Below are 27,327 nucleotides of genomic sequence, written 5' to 3'. Positions count from 1 at the left end.
ACATAGAAATGCATAACACACACGTCTAGTATAAATGAGGTTTATAAGCTTCTTTGTATACTTGCACTTTAACATGTGCTAATATAACGCATCCCATAAGCCACATTCTACAGCAGTAAAAACATTTACACATCCGACAACAGTAATGTTTTCCGGGACGTTATGCAACAGTTAGATTGTCAGCTCTTGTAGCAAACAGAGTACTGTTCTGTAGTGGTAGTATGGTCACATATGATGTAGCTCTGTGTAAACAAAGTATCAGGTTCTTACATTGAAGGATTCCAGTTTCACCCCTGTAGCGCGGTGTTTCCGGCCTAGGCCGGTCAGATATTCATCTAGAGAGGGTAGAGAGTCTACGCTGCTCACCGCGGCATCGATGACCGTCATAACCTGGCGGAGAACAAGAGAAGCACGTTAGCAGGTGAGCAGTGCAGACTTCCTTGTAAATTAGAAGGGAGATTAATTTATATAAAAATATACACCTTACTTGCAATTTGCCGGGACAATAATTGGGAGAGAAATATTGTTAGAATTTTGGAATGATTACATCAGAATATATATACATATATATATATACACATAAAAAAATAGATGGCACTCAGATATTACGAAAAAATCATAATTGTATTCAGTATAAGTGTGGAATATATATATAATTTTCGTCGTCATGTGTATATATATATATGTGTATATACATATATACACACATATATATATATATATATATATATATATACACACACACACACATATACATATACATACACACAACAAAAATCAGGCGGCACTCAAGAGTCTTAGTACATACAATACCCTCACCAGAGGGATTTAATGGTCAGTCGACGTTTCGAGGTGTATCCACCCCTTCCTCAGGACAACATATGTATATATATATATATATATATATATATGTATATATATATATATATATATACACACACATATATATATACACACACACACACACACACACACACACACATATACGGCGAAAAATATATACATATATACACACACGTTTTTTTAACAACTAGATTTCTTTCTTCTGCTGAATTCCCGGGGGGCTGGCACGCTACCTCTGTGGACGTCTGTTTAGTCCGAATCTAGATTCAGTATTTGTGAAGGAACAAATTGGTGCTAATATAGAGCCCACATTGGATATCTTCTGTTCTTGTGTAATGACAGAATAACATATTCCTGCTAGGTATGTAGGCTGTGGCCATGGAGCCTGATAGTGATTTGGGGGGGCGGTTACAGGGGTACATCTAATAAAGACAAGGCAACCAATGAGGAGACATGAAATACTTACATAGAGGTAAAATCACATTTATACCAGAGATGGCGTCAGCGGATTTTCCTCTAGTTAGTTGGTAGCTGATGGAGAATTATGACGATAACGTTCAGTATAATAAAATGAAGTTGCTGCAGGATATTACTGACAAGTGACGCGCTACCGAGGAGACAGCACAGGTTTTCAGGTCACGTGCTCTGTTTAACGCTTACATTTCATGTGCGTTAGTAAGATACTGGCGCTATTACTGACCAGCTATGACCGACGCGTCAGACGGAAGAAGACTTATTATTCCATGGTTAGGCAACATGCAAAGTGTCATAGTTACATTACATGGGACTCTGGAGACAGTTTTTGTTTTATTGCTTTAAATAAATGTTCTTCACAAACCAGAGGGACAAACAGCTGCTAATGAGGGATCTAAATAAGGCCATATTAATAAGCAGAACACTAGCCCAGGGCCCCAGAAGGCTTCCAAATAAGACCCTGGATGTACCAACTCTGCTATCTTGGCCCCTGGTCCATCATTTGTATTGTAGTGAATAAGTCATATTCCCCTTAGTACAATGATAACAATACACATCCTGTGCCTCCAGCAACAACCTGCTGAGCTCCATCCCGTCTCTATCACCAAATTCTCCTCCTACTGTACTACTTGTGCCCTGTGCTCTCACAGACCAGTCCATCCCCAGCTCCGGTGCCCATCCCAGCTGTAACACCTGGCTCTCTCTCTACTGGTAATCACCCCCCCTCCCCAAAATCTGACCCAAATTCTCTTAGTTCCCAAGCCCCTCCAAGCTGGTCTCACAGCTGGAAACATGATGAGACACAATAAATGTTTCAGGGACAGGGAACCCACCTTGCGGATGTGTTCAGTGAACTCGGGGGAGCTCAGACACTCCTGTACATTTGAGAAGTTAGCGGAATTGTACTGGAAGAGGAAAACAAGATCCGGCTCCAGCTCAAACAGCCTAAAAGAGAAAGAGAACATCAGGACTAAGAACTGCAACAGAGAAAGGTACATTTCATACATGGACCAAAAGTCAGGAGTGCTGAGTGTACCAGGACCAGTACCAGGACCAGGACCTAGATTTGTCATGAGACATCTGGGCTGACTTATCAAATGTGGTTCTATCGTACATGTCAATGCGCTTGTTTACCTGGGCGGAGATGCACTTTCCCGTATAAAGTCCACAAGGAATGTACAAAAGCACTGAAATGAAAGAACTGGGTGAGTCCTGGGGCCTCTGCAGACACAAGGGGGCACACATTCTGCATTTAAACCTCCCAGGAGAACATCCTCACCCTGCATTTCCTCCATTCATGGTGTATAAAATTTGTTTCACGTGCTCAAAAAACTGGCACAAATGGCAGTTTCACTCCCAAATAATCTAGACGCCTGTCATTTCCCCGACGCCGGGAGACAGGCGCCCGGCATCCCGATCGAAGGAATGCCGGGCACCGCGAGCGGACAGCCATGGTGGGGGGGTTAGGTTTAGGGCACCCAGGGGTGACTTAGGGTTAGGCACACCCCTGGGAGGGTTAGGCTACGGGGAGGGAGGGTTAGGCACCCCCCAGGGGACTTAGGTTTAGGCAGCGGGAAAGGGGGGGTTAGGGTTAGACACTTAGAGGGGGGATTAGGGTTAGGCACCCCTAAGGAGGGTTAGGGTTTTGGGGGTTAGGTTAGATTAGTAGATACCTTACCACGATCGGGATTTCCAGCGCTGTCGGGCTTCCGCTGCCGGGCTCTGCTGTTTTGTCGGGCTGTCGCTGCCAGGATTCGAACTCCAGGTCATGCCGGGAAATCATACCGATTCCATCATAAGATGGGAGTAGGTCTGCCCCATAGTTTATTTGCCCGGTTTATGTCAGATACATCTGCACCCATTTTTTTAAGCATTTGTTTTAGAAGTGAAATACACGCCATCGTTCACGATTAGGTTTGAAAACATTTATAAGGGAAAAAAGAAAAAAAACTCTCAAATCCAGGTTGTGATAACTCCTCCTATTTATAAAATAGGAGCCTTTGGAGGAATAATAATCCTTGAGTGAAAACTCTGTTAGTTTCAACAACCCAAAAAGTATTTCCATATACTATAATTGTCAAGAAAGAAGGTGGCTTGTGTGCTCACGGCATGGTCTCAATAACTGGGTTAGCAAGACCCCTACTGTTAACAATCTTGGCTTCCCGAGCCATCCCAAGAATCAAACGTTAATAGGCTGCCACACAAGAAAATGGCCCCAACACACAAGTTCCTGCCATAGTGAAAGGCGCAAAGGCTGGTCTGCAGCGCTTCTTGTCTGACGTTCTGTGGGGTTTTGCGCAATCTGCAGAGACTGGGGAAACGTTAGGTGCACATCAATGAAATACATCCGCTGGTCACAGAGGTGCTCATTTATCTTTCAACATTCGCGGTGTATCCCCCCAAAACACACGTTTTTGGGGAATAGCTGCAAATATTAAGTATCAACCTAATGTATTATGGAGGGATCGCAGCAGAGGTTTCCAATAATCTACCGCTGTCTCTCCATTTTTCGCCAGCACTGAAAATCCCGCTGACGCGTTCACTTCACTCCCAGTACATCGCAGGGACGGGTTCCTTTTGGAGACCCTGTCCCTGCGGGTGCAAATTGATACATCCGGGCGGTATGATCGCATCCTGCAATGCAATCATGGGTGCTAAATATGGCGCCCTGCTCGCATTGCAAATGCGATAATTGATAATTTGGCCCCAGAATGCGGCGATACGGAGGAGCAGTTCACCATTTTTTTTGCGCAAGAGACACAAACAAAGATTCAACCTGAGGGAACCACTTTTCCTAGTCCAAGGCATTAACCCCCAACTGCAATGTAGGTGACTGCTATGGCAGGGTAAGACCATCCCATCACACCGGGGAAGAAAAGATGGACACATTTTCAGGGGCAAATGGAGAAGAGTGAAGTAGGATTTGTAAGCCTTATGATATGATGGGAAAGGATCACAAGAGTTCCCCAGTCATTTCTGAAGAAAGAAAGAGAGGATCCCCTCTGTACTTTCCGATTCCAGGGTCCCATCCTTATCAAGTCTTATCCTGATATCCGCTGTCTATAAACATTGTTGAGTTCTGACGAGTTGACTTTCATTAGTCCCAATGAAAATGGTTTTCAGGGATTCTCTCTGAACATCAACCATAAACAAGATAGATGAAAAATGGACATAAGCCTTATGGAGAGAGGTCTCAATCTACTCCTCGTTAAAGAAGCTAAATCCTCCCTCTGGAGTCCAGTGGTACAATCCAGAAATTAATCCAATCCAGGTGGTTTTCCCCATAACATTGCACAATTCCCGGGGACCACGTTAATGCTCATTAATCATTTTGTGATGGATGAGCAGCAGAACTTTGTCAGATTTCGAGAGCAGTTTTCTCCCTTCATCACCAGTGTTGCTGGCAGCTCTTTAATAAGCTATTTGAGGTATTTTCCATACAATAGATAAAAATATCATCTATGGTCTTGGTGGTAACAAATAACCAGAATCATGTTAAATACACTTTGGAGAACCAGGGCCTATGAGGGATTGGCTCTTCCCAACAACTCCCCCATCCCCTTGCAGTCTGAGAGTCGCTCCCCCACATTGAATAAATACAATTTGGAAAGGGAACCAAATATGGGAGTGAGATAGTTACTGTGGAAGTCTCCAAAAGCACAGGGACTCAAACTGTATAAGAGTGTATACAGAAGGCAGGTGTTCCTGTTCCCTTACATTATCCAGGGTGAACGTTTGGGTTCTCTCTAAAGAGGCTTATGGACCAGTTGGACTGACAATACTGTATTTTTATATACTTACTTTTACTGGCCATGTTTAGCCTCAAAGGCCTCAGCTGGCAGAACTGGGTGGCTTTGGCATGAGAACACTGTACATAACAGTTTTTTTTATAGCTGCAGGAACTTTGTGAATAAGTCTGAACAGATCTACAGTGCCTAGATAGACAGTCAATAGGTCAACACCAGATGGTCGACATGCAAATGGTCATCAGGGTCAAAAAGTGTCAAATGGCTGACATTAGAATGTCAACATGGACTAGGTCGATAGAGTCAAATGGTTGACATGATTTTTTAATATTTTTAGGTTTAGGATGAGGATTAGACATTTGGTGGAGGAGTAGGCTGCAGAAGGGGATGATTAGGGTTAGGATGAGGGTTAGGATGAGGATTAGGCATTTGGTGGAGGAGTAGGCTGCAGAAGGGGATGGTTAGGGTTAGGATGAGGATTAGGCATTTGGTGGAGGAGTAGGCTTCAGAAGGGGATGGTTAGGGTTAGGCATTAGGGAGAGGGTTAGGGTTACATTTTTTTTTTTTTTTTTTTAAAGTGTTGATTTTTTTGTGTCATCTATTTGTGTGTCGATATTTTGTATATATCGACCTTTTGACCCTGTCGACCATTTCGTGTAGACCTATTCACGGTTTATCTAAATAGTGTAGATCTTTCAATCCACAACCAAAGCATTTGGTCACAATGGACAACGTCTTGGGGTAAGCGACAGGGTCTCCCATTAACACTGCCTGAAGATCAGCTCTTAGTTAAGGATTGAACAGTCCTTCAATGACTCACATTTTTCTCTTCTCTTCTCTTCTCTGTTGAAATCATATGTAAAGTGAACAAGCAGATGAGACTACTCTGTAATTAAGTACTTAAATTTATAATCACTTTAAACTAGGGATGTGCAGGCTCGGATAGGTTTGAATTTGCACACCGAGTTCGGATTTATCCCTCAAAAAATCGGGTCTCAGAAAGAGGCAAAACATCATCATTCATGGACAAACATCATCATTCCTTGACAAAAGTCCATGGAAGATGATGTTTGTCCATGTAAGATGACGTTTTGCCTCTTTCTGAGACCCGATTTTTGGATGGAAAAATACGAACTCGGCGTGCAAACTCGAACCTATCCGAGGGTGCACATCCCTAGTTTAAACATTTTAAAAGTCTTTCATTGTTCATTTTTACGCTAATGTTACCTTATGTTGGATCTATGCATGGTTGTCCCTTGCAGGGCAGGTTCTGTTCGGTCAGGCACCAGCTCTTACAATGATGTGTTATCATTTCCTTCCTTTATTTTCTTTAGAGATCTTGGACTTAGGTCCTTCTGTTTGTATTATAGCAAAACTCAAAGAAACAAATATGATAAAAAAAAAAAAAATATCAGTCCCAGTCCTCAGAGAAGGAAGGATCTTGTCATTGTGACAACTTTGCTGTCTTCTCGGATGCCACCTTATGCCAGCCTAGTACCTCGTTGGGGTGCTACACTGGTAGTGACTGGAGCTGACTTATCACATGTGGTTCTATGGTGGTGGGGAAGTATTTCTGAGGCTGGTAATGGCTTTAAAGCAGGACTGTCAGGGAAAGTGCTGTCCTCTTCTCACATAAGCATTGCAGGAGTTACTATTCATATTTTCCTGGTTTCACTGCTCTCATTCAGGTTCTGAGGCCGCAGCAGGCGTACCGAGGCCGCAAGAGGAGGGCCGAGGCCGCAAGAGGAGGACCGAGGCCGCAAGAGGAGGTCCGAGGCCGCAGCTGGGGAAAGTCACAGAGAAGCAGAGAAAAGCTCAGCACAGGAGATGAGCTGGGAACACAGTAACAGCCAGAAACAAAGTAGCATCAGAGGAAGTGCTTACAAGGACCTCACCTATCTTAGATGTTTTTATGGCTAATAATAACACTGACTGCGGATGGTTACAAGACACCAATTCTACTACAACCAATAATTTTAGGAAAAGAGATACAAACTATATAGAAGAGAGACATTTATGAAGCAGTTGACTGTTCTAATTTTGGAACAACTTAAATGTGGAGTAAATGATAAGCTCTGGTGACATATAAACCTTCATATTATCAACATATACGTGGAGTAGATCCACAAAACCGTCCCCCAGCACACATGTAATGACAGCTGTCACAGGGGACACTCATGGACGTTTTCTGGTTCCTTCTTGTAGAAGACGACATTTTCCAGAACATACGTCACAGGGTATCGGAAGCAGAGAGGCAGAAATTATTGTATCACAACTACAAGGCTGCCGGATAGAGGAGAGGCTGGAGCATTGGATGGGCTCACTGTAAAGGTCTGACAATGGATTTCACCACCCACGAGCCACAATGTACAGGATTTGCCTTATCCAGCTAAAATCAGACTCCTGCTCACACATTTATGGTGGATAAAATACATTAATCCTGCTTAGGTTGAGGTATCTCCAACAAATATAATTTACGTCAACTTTCAATTGGCATATTATTAAATGTACAGTGCATACAATATACACACACAAACAAAAATTATTACATAGGTGTCAGTGGAAATAACATCAGTCAGTCATCCTCACTGTTCTCTGTACTACTGTTCTCTCCTGGTGTAACCCAGGCACATATACTACTGTTCTCTCCTGGTGTAACCCAGTCACATATACTACTGTTCTCTCCTGGTGTAACCCAGGCACATATACTACTGTTCTCTCCTGGTGTAACTAAGCTCATATACTACTGCTCTCTCCTGGTGTAACCCAGGCACATATACTACTGTTCTCTCCTGGTGTAACTAAGCTCATATACTACTGCTCTCTCCTGGTGTAACCCAGGCACATATACTACTGTTCTCTCCTGGTGTAACCCAGGCGCATATACTACTGCTCTCTCCTGGTGTAACCCAGGCACATACACTACTGTTCTCTCCTGGTGTAACCCAGGCACAAATACTACTGTTCTCTCCTGGTGTAACCCGGGCGCATATACTACTGTTCTCTCCTGGTGTAACCCGGGCGCATATACTACTGCTCTCTCCTGGTGTAACCAAGGCACATATACTACTGTTCTCTCCTGGTGTAACCCATGCACATATACTACTGCTCTCTCCTGGTGTAACCCAGGCGCATATACTACTGTTCTCTCCTGGTGTAACCCAGGCGCATACACTACTGTTCTCTCCTGGTGTAACCCAGGCGCATATACTACTGTTCTCTCCTGGTGTAACCCAGGCACATATACTACTGTTCTCTCCTGGTGTAACCCAGGCGCCTATACTATTGTTCTCTCCTGGTGTAACCCAGGCGCCTATACTACTGTTCTCTCCTGGTGTAACCCAGGCACATATACTACTGTTCTCTCCTGGTGTAACCCAGGCACATATACTACTGTTCTCTCCTGGTGTAACCCAAGCACATATACTACTGTTCTCTCCTGTGTAACCTAGGCACATATACTACTGCTCTCTCCTGGTGTAACCCAGGCGCATATACTACTGCTCTCTCCTGGTGTAACCCAGGCACATATACTACTGTTCTCTCCTGGTGTAACCCAGGCACATATACTACTGTTCTCTCCTGGTGTAACCCAGGCACATATACTACTGTTCTCTCCTGATGTAACCCAGGGATATATACTACTGTTCTCTCCAGGTGTAACCCAGGCACATATACTACTGTTCTCTCCTGGTGTAACCCAGGCACCTATACTACTGTTCTCTCCTGGTGTAACCCAGGCACATATATTACTGTTCTCTCCTGTGTAACCCAGCTACATATACTACTGTTCTCTCCTGGTGTAACCCAGGCACATATACTACTGTTCTCTCCTGGTGTAACCCAGGCGCATATACTACTGTTCTCTCCTGGTGTAACCCAGGCACCTATACTACTGTTCTCTCCTGGTGTAACCCAGGCACATATACTACTGTTCTCTCCTTGTGTGACCCAGGCGCATATACTACTGTTCTCTCCTGGTGTAACCCAGGGATATATACTACTGTTCTCTCCTGGTGTAACCCAGGCACATATACTACTGTTCTCTCCTGGTGTAACCCAGGCACATATACTACTGTTCTCTCCTGGTGTAACCCAGGCACATATACTACGGTTCTCTCCTGGTGTAACCCAGGCACATATACTACTGTTCTCTCCTGGTGTATCCCAGGCGCATATATTACTGTTCTCTCCTGGTGTAACCCAGGCACATATACTACTCCTGCTGAGCTGGATGCATATTGCGCTCTGCATGCTAAGTACAATGCTAATTTTTTGGAGCACATTTTGCATTTGTGATTTAGACACAAATTCCATCTAATTTCAGCATGAGCCAATGTGAGCCATTTTATGGCAGTGTAAGAACCCAATCGGAGACGCAAATCCCTAACGTACCTTTTACAGAAAACATCAAATAAAGTCTGATTCTTCCGTACTAAGATCTGCAGAACATTGCTCTGTCCCAGCTACCCCCCGACAGATATAGTGATATATTCTGCAGATTATTACATTACTAACCTCTCTAGAGATCTGCAGAATATTGCTCTGTTCCATCAACGCCGACAGACACTTAGTGATATATTCTGCAGACTACTCTATTGCTGATTTCTCTAAAGATTTGCAAAACATTGATTTGTCCTTTTAATCCTTCTAACCCCTGACACATACATAGTGATATATTTTGCAGATTATTATATTACCGATCTCTACACATCTGTAGAACATTGTATCTGTCGGGGCAGATTGGACAAAGCAAAAAGTTATATATTCTGCAGATTATTATATTACTGACCTCTCTAGAGATCTGCAGAACATTGCTCTGTCCCTTCTACCTCCTGAAAGATACATAGTGATATATTCTGCAGATTATTACATTACTGACCTCTCTAGCGATCTGCAGGACATTGTTCTGTCCCATCTACCCCCTGAAAGATATAGTGATATATTCTGCATATTATTACATTACTAACCTCTCTAGCGATCTGCAGGACATTGTTCTGTCCCATCTCCCACAGCAGATACTTAGTGGTGTATTCTGCAAATTATTACATTACTGACCTCTAGGGATCTGCAGAACATTGCTCTGTTCCATCTAACCCCACAAATTCGTATTAATGTTTCCTGCAGTGTCTCCCATACTAAGATACCATTAACCCCTTCCTGAATGTACCACCAGTGACGGAATACTTGTATCACTGATTAGTAGATGTGAGATCTTCCAAGAACAGTTCCTGGAATTAGCCATTTGTAGCACATGATAAAGCTGGCATATAATACTGTGCCATCTGGGCACACCTTGCCACCAGCCTGTGCCCTCGCCGTAACAGGTCAGAAGGATATTTGAGGTTTATCATATATAGCAGCAGATCACCCACCTGTTACTGGTCACAGTGATAGTACCAGAGTCTGAATAACAACCAATACTCATCATGTATTACTAGACCCATCTCCATCTATTGGCAGCTACATAACAGCATGGTCCCACACAGTACAGAACTATCACCAGTGCAGTGCCAGTCTCTCACCTGGTGAAAAGCACAGTGCCATGATGGATCTGGTCCTGGCTCACGATCTGCCAGCTGGCACGGATCAGCTTCTTCTGGGCTTCTGACAGTTGCTCTCTCTCCATGGTCCTTGCTTTGGTTGTGTCCCCTCCTCAGGGTCCTCAGTGGTGTCAGCATCCAGTATTGCCCAGGGTTATAGAGAGCACAGGAGGGGCAGCATGGCAGGGATCCCCCAGTTACTCACAATCTGCCTTAGTTATGGATCTCCCTGCTCCTCTGTGAATGTTTCCTGTCTCTTCCAGTATTTAAAGCTTTCCATCCCAGACCCCCTCCCACTCCCCCTCCCAGCCTCTGCATCCATTTCTTCATTTAAAGACACAGTGCCCTCTACAGCGTGATGGAAACTTTCTGATCTTCTATATTCCAGGAACAGGTAGCAAGCCCCCGCCCGCCCCCCAGCAAGCACAATGCCAATGGTGAGGAATAGTCAGGTCTGCTGAAGTCTACCTGCGATGTCTTTACTTATCTGTTTATTACAGCTAACTCTTATTTCTATGCTGTCCACAGGACTACAGTATATTCTACCCATTGTGCCACTGGCCAACACTGACCAAACTGACCCATGCCACCATCCCTCACTGACAGAACTGACCGTGCCACCATCCCTTACTGACAGAACTGACCCGTGCCACCATCCCTCACTGACAGGACTGGACCATGCCACCTTCCCTCACTGACCAAACTGGCCCATGCCTCCATCCCTCACTGACAGAACTGACTCGTGCCACCATCTCTCACTGACAGAACTGACCCGTGCCTCCTCCCCTTATTGACAGAACTGACCCGTGCCTCCATCCCTCACTGACAGAAATGACCCGTGCCTCCATCCCTCACTGACAGAAATGACCCGTGCCACCATCCCTTACTGACAGAACTGACCTGTGCCACCATCCCTTACTGACAGAACTGACCCGTGCCGCCATCCCTCACTGACAGAAATGACCCATGCCGCCATCCCTCACCGACAGAACTGACCCAAGCCTCCTTTTACTGACAGAACTGACCTGTGCCACCATCCCTCACTGATAGAACTGACCTATGCCACCATCTCTCACAGACCTGTGCCATCATCCCTTACTGACAGAACTGACCCATGCCACCATCCCTCACTGACAGAACTGACTTGTGCCACCATCTCTCACTGACAGAACTGACCTGTGCCACCATCCCTCACTGACAGAACTGACTCTTGCCACCATCCCTCACTGACAGAACTGACTCATGCCACCATCTCTCACTGACAGAACTGACCCATGCCACCATCCCAAACTGACAGAACTGACCTGTGCCTCCTCCCCTTACTGACAGAACTGACCCGTGCCTCCATGCCTCACTGACAGAAATGACCCGTGCCACCATCCCTTACTGACAGTACTGACCCGTGCCTCCATCCCTCACTGACAGAACTGACTTGTTCCACCAACCCTTACTGACAGAACTGACCCGTGCCACCATCCCTTACTGACAGAACTGACCCGTGCCACCATCCCTCACTGACAGAACTGACCTGTGCCACCATCCCTTACTGACAGAACTGACCTGTGCCACCATCCCTCACTGACCCTCAACACCATCTGTATGTTGTGGCATGAAAAATCGACATTTAGAAGGTTGACACCAAAATGAGGATATGTAAAATGTCGACATCCACAAGACACGGTCAAAATGTCAACATTTTCACTATGTCGACACTTTACATGTGGACGCCAGAATGTCGACAGTACACGGTGTGACCAAACAGTCATCTACAGCATTACAGAACAGCGTTTCTCAAACTCGATCCCTGACAGTTTGTGTTATATAGGTATCCTCAGGTTTAATTAGTACCACCTGTAGATCTATTGTGTTAATGAACATACCTGGCAATCTGGAAAACATGCACCGTTAGGGATCTCTGAGTACCGTGTTTGAGAAACACCGTTACAGAGGAATATATCAGACATGTAGTAATGAGAGGACCTGGCGATGCAGATACAGTAACTCTGGGTGAAGTGATTCCATCAGTCAGGGTCCTGGGTATAAAAATAGCCGCGCACGTTCTAACCAGCAGATTGTCATTTAATAAGTGGTTGCGTTTCCGAATGCTGCGGCTGACTGCAGCTGATGAAGGGACCAATTCATACTAATTAGCCAACACCAGTGCCTAGTAATTGCCATGGACATTGATTAATGGGCCTTATAGTCTGGAAGCAGTGTTAATACTGGGTGTGGGGGGTGTTATTAGCTGGATGAGGGTCTTAAACAATGACCCTCCCCCAGCAAGCTAAACATTTCTCATACCAGCAAGAGTCACAATGGTTCCAACCTCAATGGGAGAAGTAAGATCCTGACTGATGGACATTAGTGGCTGATTTTTCTATTCTTTATCTTGTATCCCAGTTTTTCACACAGTCAGCTCTGTATAATAATGTCTGGGGTCACAATACATACACAGCTCCTAGGGGGTCTATTTACTAAGCCTTGGAGAGAGAAAGTGAACGGAGAAAAGTACCAATCAGCTCCGGTCATGTTACAGGATGTGTTAAAAAAAATTACAGGAGCTGCTTGGTTGGTACTTTATCTCCGTCCAAGGCTTAGTAAATTAGACCCCATAGTAACATTTATATATTGTAGAGGTCAGAACTGAATGCATCACAGGGTCAGATAATAAATCCACATTATAAAAGAGCAGCTCCATAGGTCACTCTCATTTCTGTAACTGCCCATCATAAAATCATTCTTACTTTCATCAGGTTAATGTGTTGCACCTATAAACTATTTAGGAGAACAGACGGACCCTAAATACTAATGGAACAATATAAAATTATGACATTATTGTGGCTAACCCCCTACATTGGCTTTATGTGGGAGGTTGAGGAGTTTGAACTAGATTCTGAGCTGGGAGCCTGTGAAGTCGGTTGCAGATAGGGAACGCATGTGTCATACGGTGGGAGGGAAACAGAAGATGCGTTATTAGATTGCATTGGGGAGAGGCAAGTGTAATGGAGGCCAAAAAGAAGAAGGCTACAGTAGTAAAGCTGGCTGGTAAGGAATGTGTGAATGAGTTTTGGTGGTTTAAGGGTGAGGAAGGACCAGATTCTGGAGATGTTAAAGAGGTGGATGTAGCAGGCTGGAGAGATGGCCTGAATGTGGGGAGTGTGACAAAAGAGGGGGTGACACGGTGGCTGGTAGGCTGTGATCAAGTGGCTTTTTAAGTAGGGTTTAAAACAACGCAGTCTGATTGGGTGTGTGTATTCTATAGGTGGGCAGCAGCATGGACGAAGCCTTGGAGGTGAGCGTGGGATGTGGTCATCAGTGGGGAGTTGAGGCATTAATCTAGGGTGGAGGGAGATGAGGTTGGAGATGTAGCAGCGGCAGAGCCTGAGGGCTTTGTAGGGTTATATTAAGTTCTGTAGAGAATGGGGAGCCAATGAGCAGAAGGAAAATTAGAGTTATGGTAGACTTACCTTGATAACTCCTTTTCTTCATTGCCCATAGGGTCCACAGGGATACCATGGGGTAATGTGGTTGAAGAGAACCAGGCACCAAACCGTTAAAGCTTTCAGCTCCCAGAATGCCTCGGGTCCTTCTCCAAATATACCCCACCCCCAGCCACAGGCCTTCAGTTTTGTAAACAAGCCTCAAGGCAGGAGAAGGAAAGAGGAAAAGGAGAACAAACGTACACCAGAAACTCTCACACAAGACGAGGGATTTGGTGACCAAAAGAAAAGAAAAGGTATCCAATACAGCCAGGTACGTCATGGTGGGGTGCCCTGTTTACCCTATGGTCTTCGAAGAAAGAGAGTTATCTAGATAAGTCTACCATAACTAACTTTCTTCTTCAGGGTCCATAGGGATCCACAGGGATACCATGGGGATGTCCTAAAGCAGTTCCCCTAAGGGTGGGGGACGCTCCTGAGCAGAAAGGAGAACTCGTCGCCCAAAGGAAGCATCCTGAGAGGCAAAAGTATTAAAAGCGTACAACCTAAGAAAAGTGTGGACAGAAGACCACGTGGCTACCTTGCACAAACGTTCAGCAGAGGCACCACGACTAAAAGCCCACGATGGCCCTACAGACCGGTAGAATATACTGTAACCGTGCTTTGGACAGGGAGATCAGCCTGTGTGTACACCTGAGAGATAGTCATGCGTAGCCATCTCGCCAGAGTCTGCTTGTTAGCTGGCCATCCTTGTTTGTGAACACCATATAATAAAAAAAGAGCATCTGATTTTAGTTTGTGCGCTCCACATAGATACAGAGAGCACGAACTACATCCAGGGAGGCTTCACCTACAGAAAGATCTGGAGCCTGAAAAGCTGGAACTACAATTTCTTAATTCACATGAAAATGGGAAACTACCTTAGGAAGATAACCCTCCCTTGTACGAAGAACAGCTCTATCCTAATGAAAAATCAAAAAATATGGAGATATGGTAAGAACTTACCCTTGTTATCTCTATTTCTATGAAGTCCATAGGGTTCCACAGGATACCTTGGGGTATAGGCGATGGTGGCAGTCATCGGGCACCTTAGAGTTAAAGTTTTCAGCCTCCCAGGATGCACTGGGTCCCCCTCCTATACCCCGCCCCCGAGCCAAGGCAAATCAGTCACATACCAAGTCATAGGCCGGAGGAGGAGAAGAAAGTTCTGGAATGCACAAGAATAACATTCTCACCAGAAGGAGACGGAAAAACCGGTGACCAGAGCAAAGCCCATCTGCAGTACAGATGTGACAGGGCGGGAGTCCTGTGGAACCCTATGGACTTCGTAGAAATAGAGATAAGGGTAAGTTCTTACCATATCTCATATTTTCTACTTCAGGGTCCATAGGGTATCCACAGGATACCTTGGGGATGTCCCAAAGCAGTATCCTTTAAGGGTGGGGATGCTCCTGTGCTGAAAGGAGAATCCGCCGCCCGAAGGAAGCATCCTGAGAGGCGAAGGTATCAATGCATAATATCTCACAAAAGTATGGACAGAAGACCACGTGACAGCCTTGCAAAGCTGAACAGCAGAGGCACCACGTTGAGCTGCCCACGAAGGGCCCACAGACCTAGTGGAATGAGCCCTAACAGGATGGAATAGGAAGGCCTTCATGAATATTAGCCTCAGAAATTGCCATGCAAATCCATCCTGCCAAAGTTTGCTTAGTGGCAGTCCAACACTTCTTCCGGAAGTCATAGAGGATAAACAAGGAGTCTGACTTCCTAAATGAATTGGTACGGTCAACATAAATCCTTAGAGCCCGTACCACATCCAAGGTGGCCTCACCAACCGAGAGGTCTGGAGAATTAAAAGGCCGGCACTATGATTTCCTCGTTAATGTGGAAACTAGATACCAACTCAGGGAGGAAACTGAAAAATGAGAAAGGGAGGCCGACATGAGAGAGCAATGGTCAGAAGAAATACAGTCTTAGCTGTAAGCCATTTCAATTCCACTGAGTCCAGTGGTTCAAATGGTTGTCCTTGGAGAGCCCTCAGGACCACAGCCAGATCCCAAGGAGCCACTGGTGGAACAAAGGGAGGCTGAATACGAAGTATACCTTGCAGAAAGGTGCGGACATAAGGAAGAGTAGCAATCCTACGCTGAAACCACACTGACAGGGCAGAAACCTGCACTTTCAGAGAAGTAAGGCAAAGACTGTGATCTAAGCCCGCCTGTAGGAAAGCCAACACCCCGGATATCCGGAACACCTGAGGATCATAGCCTCTAGGGTGACACCATTCAAAGAAAGTATGCCATACTCTGTGGTAAATTCTTGCAGACGCAGGCTTCCGAGCTCTGAGCATGGTGTTAACTACAGAGCTGGAAAAGCCCCTGGACCTTAAGAGGGCTGTCTCAACAGCCACGCCGTCAAAGACAGACGACTCAGGTCCGGGTAATGAGAAGGACCCTGTGACAACAGGTCCGGACGTTGAGGCAATAGCATCGGAGTATCTACAGAGTCACTCCGAAGATCTGAGAACCAGTGACGTCTGGGCCACGTCGGAGCCATCAACAGGAGTGTGCCGCCTTCTTGCTTGAATTTTCGAACCACTCGAGGAAGAAGGGAGAACGGAGGGAAGAGGTACGCACACCAGAGGGTCCACCGGACCGACAGTGTCCACCAGAAGAGCCTCCGTATCTCTTGTTCTTGACCCGTACACAGGCAGCTTGTTGTTGTGTCGGGAGGCCATGAGGTCTATCTCTGGAAGGACCCACTTGTCCACCAGGAGTTGAAACACCTCCTGGTTAAGAGACCATTTGCCTGGATGCACGTCTTGACGGCTGAGAAAGTCTGCTTCCCAGTTGAGGATTTCCGGGATTAACACCGCCGAGATGGCAGGGAGATTGCCCTCCACCCAAGTCAAGATGCGGGACACCTCTGTTAGCGCCGCCCGACTTCGGGTTCCTCCTTGGTGGTTTATGTAAGCCACCGTGGTGGCGTTGTCCGACTGTACCTGCACAGGTTTTCTGTGGAGAACATGTTTTGCTTGCTGGAGAGCTTTGAATACCAGGCAAAGTTCCAAGATGTTTATTGGAAGCGCAGATTCTGCCGGGGTCCACCTGCCCTGGAACAAGTGTGGACCTGTCACTGCTCCCCAGCCTCGGAGACTGGCGTCTATCGTCAGAAGGACCCAGTTTGCCACGCCAGTTTGCCACCCAAAAAGGACGTCCCCTGTTCAGGTGAGTCATCCGCAACCACCAGGCCAGAGACAGACGTACCTCCAGAGAAAGCACCATGGTCTGTGTCTTTATCCGATGGGGCAACCCATTCCATCTGGAGAGGATCAACTTCTGTAGAGGTCTGGAGTGAAACTGGGCATATTTCACCATGTCAAACAGTGACACCATAGAGCCCAGTAACCTCATCGCTGAGTGAATAGACACTCGGCGGCTCTGAAGGCAACTGCATACCCCTGCCTGTAATGCATAGATCTTTTCCAACGTCACAAAGATCCGCTGTTGTTGAGAGTCCAACAGGGCACAGAGATGGAGCATCCTCTGCAAGGGAACCAGGGTGGATTTCTTCCAGTTTATTATCCAGCCGTGATTCTGCAACACAGAGATTGACCAGTTGCAGATGGAGCTGGAGGACATCTGGAGACCCTGCTAACAGAAGGTAGTCCAGATAAGGCAACAAGCGGACCCCCTGCATCCGCAGGTGGGCTGCCATTACCGCCATGACTTTGGTAAAGACTCGAGGCACTGTTGCCAGACCAAAGGGCAGTGCCTGGAACTGAAAATGTTGGTCGAGTACTGCAACCCTGAGGAATTGCTGGTGTGTTAAGATAATGGACATTCAGGATGCTTACCTGCATGTCCCCAATGACATCATGAAGTCCCCAGGCTCCATCGCCAGAATAATGGAACGCATCCTGAACCGAGGAACTCTCAAGGACTTGATGAGGGATTTAAGGTTGAGGAAGGGTCGTTAAGACCCAATGGGTTTCTGCACCAGAAAAAGATTGGAACAGAAACCCATGCCCCTCTGGGAGAATGGAACAGGCACTATAACTCCAGCCTGGAGCATAGAGTGCTACACTTCTGTAGTTTCAGGGCTTTGTTCTGATCTGACGGAAGGCCTGTTGTGAAAAACCTGCTGGGGGGCCTGCGCCGGTAGGAGAGGGCATAGCCCCGAGAGACCACTTCGTGTACCCAAGTGTCCTTGGTAGTCAGGTACCAGAACTGGGCGAACTGAAGCAGGCGGCCTCCCACTCTGGGGTCCCCAAAGGGAGGCCCATTAAGTCAAGCTGAAGGCTTATCGTCCGACTTGGGGGCAGGACGTCTTGTATTGCAAGCCTGCTTCTTTGGCTTGGCAGATTTCATGGACCCCGTCTCGGAAAGGACTGTACTTTGGACTTACCCTGGGCCCTATAGGGCCGAAAGGACGAAGTACCAGACCCCGATGGGACTGTAGCCGATGGCAGACACGCAGACTTAGCTGCTGCCAGAGTGACCACAATTTGGTCCAGATCAGGGCCAAACAGGACCTGTTCATTAAAAGGCAAGCATTCCAATCCCTTTTTGGAATCTGCGTCCGCTTTCCAAGAGCGCAACCATAGGGCGCGGCGAGCCGCCACTGCTACCGAGGAGATTCTGGAAGTGAGGAGACCTATATCCAAGGCTGCCTCATTAATGTACGTGGCTGAGTCTCTGAGATTGCCCACTAACTCCACCTGCTCAGCAGAAGAGTCAGTGTCCAGAGACGCCTCCAAGCTATCAGCCCAGCACTCCATGGCTCTGGCCACCCAGCACACGGCCATAGCCAGTCTGGACGCCCCTCCGGCAAGGGAATAAATGGATTTTAGGCATATTTCCACCTTGCGATCCGCAGCATCCTTTACGGAGGACATGAAGGGCATGGGCAATGTAGCACTCCTCACTAGGTGTGTGACATGAGAATCCACCTGAGGAGGGGTTTCCTACTTAGAAAAGTAATTATTTGCAAAAGGGTATGCAAAAGCCAAGCGTTTTTGAGGCTGGAACCGCTTACCCGGATTTTTCCAGGCCTCCTCTAAATGATCCACCAACTGACCAGATAGAGGAAATACAGTGGCATCACCCTTAATATTCTTAACGAAGGCATATTTAGATTTGGCCACGGGTCATCCTCATCCTCAATAACCAAAGCCGCACAGATTGCCCGTATAAGGCCAGGTATATAGACTTTAGACTTTGACTCCGCCTCCTTAGTACAAAGGGGCTCTTGGTCCGAAAAGTAAAAAATCTCACCATCATCAGACATGACTTCATCCTCATCAAACTGAACCGTCTGAGACACTAAAGGCCGCTTAGTAGGCCGTAATGAGGACTCCCCCTGTAAAATGTCCGTCAGGTGCTGTACCGTGTTGGACAATGAATTCACCCACGCAGGCTCCTGTGAGACCTAGGGGGGGCGAAAGCGGGAGACACTGGGGTACCATCAACTGCCTGGGGAACCCCTGCATGGGTGATGACACTACCGACTGCTGCGATAACCCCATCTGGGGAAACGCAGGGGACATCGCCAACTGGCCCAGAAGGGTTGTAAGTGCCTTAGCAAAACAAGCCCAGGGCGGTTCCTGCACAGGTGCAGTGCCAGAAACCGGGCATGATATAAGATAACATGTTCTACATAATCCCTCAGTGTTTCCATCACCCTCCGCTAATGGTACATTACATGTGGCACACTTAGCAGAAGAGGAAACTCACGTTCACTCTCAGACAGGATGAGTGTAAACGGAGCGTATGTGACTCCCCTCACAGAAAATACTTTCACTGTGAGGTAATAAACACCCTGCAACACCGCACCGCAAGGGCTTTAGCAGAGGAAGAACAGGGATAGTAACATGGCTGACAGTCAGAAAGTGAAAGTACAGTCAGAAAGCACTAGCATGAAGTCACATGCAATGCAGAAATAAATCCCTGCACTACCAGCACTATGATCAACTACACAGACACAGAGCCTGGTAGGAAACAGTGCAGCATACTCTGACCTTATCGGAGGAGAGGTATGTGGGTGACCCGCGATGCCACCTGTATTCAGCATCCAGCAGCGTTTGCACACTTCACTCAGAAAATGGCCACCGAGGGCCCAGGGGAGGAGCGCTGACACAGCCCGGCAGACCGCTATGGAAAGGCACTGTGCAGCGGGGGAGGCGCCAGCTGTGAGACAGGGAAGGCACGCTCCCCTGGCATGCAATTAACCCCTGGGATGCTGGAGCTTTACCGCTCAGCTGCAGCCCGCTGTCCCTGGTGGTCTAGTGGAAGCGCAGCTTAATACCTGGCTCCACAAGCAGCCTGTCCCCAGGGAGCCCCCTGCCTGAGGACCTAGGACTGTGTATCGGCGGGTACCCTCCACGGGACCCTGCCGCTTACCTGACCACTTTGAATCCGGCCACAGTCCAGGTAATCCGGGCTCACCGCTAGCGGTGATCCCAGACACCCACCAGCATCCCCGGATCAGTACCGGCGTTCTGGTCCGGCAGGGTGGAGGAGCGACAACAGACGTCAGTACTGACTGTCTATGCTGTGCAGCTCTTGTTGCAGCAACACTGTTTAAAGAACTTCAGGGGTCATAACAGCCCCCCTATGAAAATGGTGACCCGACTCCGAGCCGGGCACCTACGAAACTGATTAGCCTTGGCTCGGGGGCGGGGTATAGGAGGGGGACCCCAGTGCATCCCGGGAGGCTGGAAACTTTAACTCTAAGGTGCCCGATGACTGCCACCATCGCCTATACCCCAAGGTATCCTGTGGCTACCCTATGGACCCTGAAGTAGAAATGGGGAGCGACATGAGAGCGCTGCCAAATCAGAGACTCTGCACGCAGAAGAGATAGCGAGAAGAAAAAGTGTCTTCGCTGTCAACCATTTCAATTCTACAGAGTCCAGAGGTTCAAATGGGGGAGCTTGTAGCCCCTTAAGAACCAAAGACAAATCCCACGTTGCTACTGGTGGAACAAAAGGAGGCTGGACTCGTAGAACTCCTTGAAAAAAAATTCTAACATCTGGTGAAGAGGCAATCTTCCTCTGGAACCAATGATAGGGCCGCAATCTTGTCCTCTGGTAGAAAGACCCTCTGTGCCCGAGAGTCCAGAAGCACTCCCAAATGTACCATCTGCTGTGTTATAAAAAGAGAGTATTTCTTCCAATTGATGATCCAGCCATGCTTCTGTAAGCAGGCTATGGCCAGATGAAGATGGTGTTGTAAAACAACTGGAGTTTGTGCCAATATCAGAAGGTCGTCCAAATAGGACTCCCTGACGTCTGAGATAGGCCGTCATGACTGCCATTATCTTGGTAAATGTTGATAGGCCAAAGGGCAGCACCGGGAATTGGTAAAGTTGCTTTAGGACAGCAAACCATAGATATTGTTGATGGAATGGCGTACTGGGAACATGCAGATACGCATCCTGAATGTCCAGGGAAACCATACAATCCCCAGGTTCCATTGCCAAAATAATTGACCGGACAGTTTCCATATGGAACTTGGGTACACGGATAAATTTGCTGAGGGTTTTTAAATTTAGAATAGGGCGATGAGACCCATTCGGTTTCTGAACCAAGACTAGATTGGAATAATAACCCCTTCCTTGTTGTAACACGGGAACCAGTATTATTACCCCTGCCTGCAGCAGGGCGAGAATGGCCTCCTGGAGGGCCACCTTTACCGCACCTGATGGAGGAATTGTGCAAAATAACTTCTGGGTAGGATACCTCCGGAAAGTGAGAGCATACCCCTGAGAGAGGACTTCTCTGACCCAGGCATCTGTTGTTGTTTGATGCCAGCAATCCGCAAACTGAAGAAGTCGGACCCACACCCTGGTATCCCCCAGGAGGAGGCCCGCCCCATCAGGCCTCCTCCTGAGGGATCAGAGGACTCGCAGAAAGGTAACGGCCCAGCAGAAACAATTGGTAAGTAAACCATTTTTACCTAAATCACACTGCATCATAGTGTCATTGTCACCCTGATAATGCGTTCCTTATTTTCTGAGGTAATGTGAGCTGGGAAGGAGGAGTGCACCTACGACAACAGTGAGAAAGAATTATAACATACTGCCCCCAACACCCTGCCAAAAGTTATTGCCCACCTGGTCACCACCAGATTGGTAAATCACCTGCATTGGACGTCTCATCGCCCTCTAAACATATGTGTTGAAATTCCAGCCTCAAGTTTTTGCCCACCAGATCTTCTCCATAATCTTTCACTCTGACATATCCCACACATGAGGATTATAGTTACACTATACAAACTAGGGATGTGCAGGCTCAGATAGGTTCGAGTTTGCACACAGAGTTTGGATTTTTCCCTCCAAAAATCAGGTCTCAGCAAGAGGCAAAACATCATCTTTCATGGACAAACATCATCTTCCATTGACTTTTGTCCATGGAAGATGATGTTTGTCCATGAAAGATGACGTTTTGCCTCTTTCTGAGACCCCATTTTTTTGGGGAAAAATCCGAACTCGGTGTGCAAACTCTAACCTATCTGAGCCTGCACATCCCTAATACAAACTAACACCTATGTCCTAACATAGGCTATCCTACAATAGTTCAATTCCCATCAGAAATCAGTCACGAACAACATATCCACCACAGAGCACTTCCTTCAATCCCCATTGTATTTGTTTTTTTCTGAGTGAAAGAAGTAAGGACACTTCCAGAGGTAGCAGCTAGTGGTGCCAATTATACCCCTCTCCAGAAGCGCTGACCGCCAACTGCAATTTACTACCAATACTTGTAACCATAATCACACATGGAGCATATAATCTACAATATTAAGCAGATGAAAATATTTTGTCTCTTTCTTTCTCTCTATGTGATGAGACAATTTCCCAATTCCTTATAAGCAATCATGGAGTAGTATATTTCAATTATTGCATGTCAGGTATTTCCATTTATCAGTAAGAAAAAGTATATTATTTTTGTTTAAAAGTCTGAATCTTGCCGTACCAAACAAACAACTGAAGGCCTGTGGCTGGGGTATATATGGAGGAGGACCCGAGGCATCCTGGGAACTGAAAGCTTTAACTGTTTGGTGCCTGGATCTGTCCAACCACATTACCCCATGGTATCCCTGTGGATCCCTATGAACCCTGAAGAAGAAATGGAAGACATATGGCTGACACCAGGCAGCAGCCACAGGCAACAGAGGACAGCACAGGGTTGTCCATGAAGACAGATTTGTGGCAGGAATCAGAGAAGAATGAGAGAATACGTGATAAGCTCAGCATGAAGGGACCCGTAGACTTACTGGCACCAGTGCGGTATTTGCAGAGTGACGACATTTCCAGGATAATTCTGCATTGTAAAATACGGCCGCTCTCAACCTTAGTGCTAAATCGCCAACATTTTGTCACTTTGCAAATCTTGCACTATATTACATTTTGGGCCACGTGCGATTATTTTAAAAGCCTGGCCTGGCAGCAATATCACCTATCTACTTCCTAGAAGCGACGATTCTAACGGACCTTTGCAGACAAAGCTGGATGTCGCGCGGCATTGAGTTATTTAATCTTTACAGAAGCGCAGTAAAGTGATGAAACATAACCACGGCGGTTATCCCTGAGGACTCCCTCTACAGAAAGAAACTGGAACTGCAACACAACCACCAGCACATACAGCAGGATAACGCCAGTCCTCAAGTACCCGCCAACAAGTCCTGTTTGGTGGATCTCTTCAATCATGCTTATGTGAGTTTACCTATTTTGCTAGGTGAGTATTTATCCCAGCTGCTTCCATAGACGGAATCCTGAAAACATGACCTGTTGGGAAAACTTGAGCAATGATTTTGAGAACCTCTGCAGTAGATGAGTTTAAAAATAAATTAGATTAATTCAGAGATCCAGAAATACATTTTACTGATCATCAGAGAAACATGACCAGAAACGAGCTAAGGGAATTATGCATTATCATTATACTGGAACCTGCACTAGATGAGAGGTTCTGCGGCAGGCAGGGGGGAGATGAAATATTCAGACATCCCACTAACAAACCTCATTAAGTGAGTACAGGGAGGGCTCTCTGCAGATCAAACAGCAGAGTCATGAACACACACACACACACACACACACACACACACGTTAGTACGATGGTGCACAAATGCTTTCAGGACGTCACTTTTATGAAAGTTTTGTCCAGTTTCTAAACATATCCCCAGTAGTAGGACTCATGCATATCAACACTATGGTGGAGGGGTACTCAAACTTTTTTTGGGTGCCCATAGCTCGTTGGGAGCTATTCAGCAGTGTGTTCCACAGGTGCCCATTACTGATCGCTTGCAGCCTCCTGAGGTGTGAGCAGAAATCTGACCAATGTAGGGTTTTGGATGTTAATCCCCTGTATTTTGAGCACGACTTACGCGCTACGTGACGGGCACCCAACTGAATATCACTGGCCACTGCAGATGGGAGCTGCGGGCACGAGAAAACAATGAATTTTAACCTATGGGTCTGTCTCCGAGTTGCACGTGGTTCTGGTCACTCCAGCAATTGGATATCCATGTAACAATCTGCCTGGTATTCGGAATTAGCAGAGGGGCCATCATCAATATTTTCTGCATTTGCACCAGCCCTATCCTTGGTGAAGGAGGTCCAACTAGACGGATCTCTGCACATGCTCTACCCGGAATAGCACAAGGGGTTCTTATCCTAAGAGCTAACGTCCCCTGTTACCACCCTGTAAAGCATCTAAGCTGAAAGTTATATGCCAACAACTGTGCTTCGTAATACAGTCAGTCCCAGTGTTCCTTCACACTCAGGACACATGTAGACAGTCGTGGTGTCCCCGCACACTCAGGACACCTGTAATACAGACAGTCCCAGTGTCCCCTCACTCTCAGGACACATGTAATACAGACTGTCCCAGTGTCTCCTCACACTCAGGACACATGTAATACAGACAGTCCTGGTGTCCCCTCACTCTCAGGACACATGTAATACAGACAGTCCCAGTGTCCCCTCACTCTCAGGACACATGTAATACAGACAGTCACGGTGATCCCTCACTCTCAGGACACGTGTACTACAGACAGTCTCGGTGTCCCCTCACTCTCAGGACACATGTAATAACAAGAGATATGGTAAGAACTTACCTTTGTTATCTCTGTTTCTACGAAGTCCATAGGGTTGACCTTGGGGTATAGGTTGGGAACCAAATCCGGGCACCACGCAGTTAAAGCTTTTAGCTCCCAGGATGCACTTGGGTCCACTCTCCCTATAACCCCGCCCCCCAGCCAGAGGCACCTCAGTTTGTAAGTAGCCAAAGGCTGGAGGAGGAGAGAAAAAGAGAGAGAAAACTGGAACACTCTAGAACCATACTCACAGAAAAGGAGACGGGAAACCGGTGACCAGTAACACAGCCCATATGAAGCCAGGTGCGTCAGGGCGGGCGCCCTATGGACCCTATGGACTTCGTAGAAACAGAGATAACAAAGGTAAGTTCTTACCATATCTCTTGTTTTCTACTTCAGGGTCCATAGGGGGTCCACAGGGTTGACCTTGGGGATGTCCCAAAGCAGTTCAACCAAGGGTGGGGACGCTCCTGTGCTGAGAGGAGAATCCGTCGCCAAAAAGAAAGCATCCTGAGAGGCAAAGGAAACCAATGCCTAGAACCTTAAAAAGGTGTGGACAGAAGACCACGTGGCCACCTAGTAAGGCAAAACAGCCGAGGCGCCACAGCGAGCCGCCCACAAGGGTTACATGGCCCGAGAAAAAAAACAAGCATCAACAACAGAAAGGCCTACCCCTGGGTAAGCCCCTGAGGAAGACATACGAGGCCATCCAGCCAACATTTAGTTATAGGCCGGCCATCCTTTCCTGTGAAAACTAGAAATCTCAGACCACCAATAAGGAGTCAGATTTCCGTAAGGAGCTTGAACGGATCACATAAATCCAAAGAGGCCGGACCACAGTCAATGAGGCCACACCAGCCGAGAGGACTGGGGGCTGAATGGCTGTACCATAAGTTCCAGAATAATATGGAACCTAAAAACCACATTAAGAAGAAACACAGGGCGAGAGCAACTCACACCCTGACATGATGCCCTCCAGAAGAGGGAGCCACATGAGAACGCTCCCAAGTCAGACACTCTCCTGGTTAATATAAACACCCTGAGAGAAAGAGAGAGCCTAAGCAATAGACCATGTAATGGCTATCACAACCAGCGGTTCCATCGACTGTCCCCGGAGGGAACGAAGAACCACTACTAACTCCCAAGGAGTCCCTAGGGAGGACAAATGGAGGCATAGGCCAGAAAACACACCAAAGGATGAACTGGATACCAGAGTGGAGCAATTCCATATCTTAACCATACCGACAGTGTAGAGATCCGCACTGTCAGGAAGGCCAGGCCGAGGGTGAAACCCAAGCCAGCCGGCAGGAATGCCAGAATATCTGGAAATCCTGGACACCGGAGGATCATATCGACAGGTACGATACCGTAAGAATTACGTATGCCACAGTCTGTGGCAGATCCCAGCAAAGTCTGGCCTGTCTGCTCTAAACATCTCAATGAAGACAGAGCCAGGGAAGCCCTAGGACCACAGCAGGGGCGCAGTCATAGACAAACGATCCAGGTCCAGGGAAAAACAAGGACCCTGAGACAACAGGTCCAGATAGTGAAGCAGTAGGAACGGAGCATCGATGAGGAGACTCCGAAAATCCTAGTACCAGTGACGTCTGGGATGAACTGGAGCCCCCAGAAGGAAAGCCCCTCCGTCTCGAATTAAACTTCCGAAGACCTCGAGGAAGAAGGGAGACCGGAGGACACAGGTACACAAAGTGGAAGGACCACTTCACTGACAGAGTCACTGAAGGTTGCTTCAGTACTCCTAGAGCTGGACTGTAACACCGGTAGTGTGTGATAGAGTCAGAAGGCCATGAGGACCAATCACCTCAGGGAGGCCCCCTCTGCTCACCAGGAGTTGAAACCTCTCTTGGAGAAGAGACTAGTCCCCGGGATGCACGTCGTGACGGCTGAGGAAGCCCGCTTCCCAATGGAGAGCTCCCGGAATGAACACTGCAGAGTTGGCCAGGAGAAGACCCTTGGACTATGTGAGAATGTATGACATTCCTGTCATTGCCACCTAACTACCAGTGTTGCCTAGATGGAAGCCACTGTTGTGACACTGTTGGACTGAACCTATGCAGGTTTACCGTGACATAAGGGTTAGGCCAGAGTGAAGGCCCAAGACAGCCGAAAGTTCCAACAAGTGGCAGGGCGGAAGTGACAGACGTCCAGCTACCCCGAAATGAAT

At 47.1% G+C, this 27,327-nt stretch overlaps 1 protein-coding gene across 2 annotated transcripts in view; it reads right to left on the bottom strand.

Annotated features, from left to right (window-relative positions):
• NGB (neuroglobin) overlaps positions 1–10,842 on the bottom strand; it is a 32,777-nt gene extending 21,935 nt beyond the window's left edge. Inside the window, exons 1-3 of one of the 2 annotated variants that reach the window (XM_088460879.1) lie at positions 10,589–10,842; positions 2,151–2,262; positions 271–390 (exon numbers count right to left, since the gene is read on the bottom strand). In XM_088460879.1, the coding sequence (XP_088317005.1) occupies positions 271–390; positions 2,151–2,262; positions 10,589–10,692 (336 nt within the window). In that variant the 5' untranslated portion in view covers positions 10,693–10,842. The remainder of the gene's footprint in view (positions 1–270; positions 391–2,150; positions 2,263–10,588) is intronic. The other variant, XM_088460880.1, reaches the window with a different exon arrangement.
• Between the last annotated feature and the right edge of the window lie 16,485 nt (positions 10,843–27,327).

This window comes from Taudactylus pleione, unplaced genomic scaffold (assembly GCF_031769625.1).
Source record: "Taudactylus pleione unplaced genomic scaffold, aTauple2 ptg000987l, whole genome shotgun sequence".
In the NCBI taxonomy this organism is placed as follows: domain Eukaryota; kingdom Metazoa; phylum Chordata; class Amphibia; order Anura; family Myobatrachidae; genus Taudactylus; species Taudactylus pleione.
Note: the sequence above shows the minus strand (reverse complement) of the source record. Positions and strands in the feature narration are given on the sequence as shown.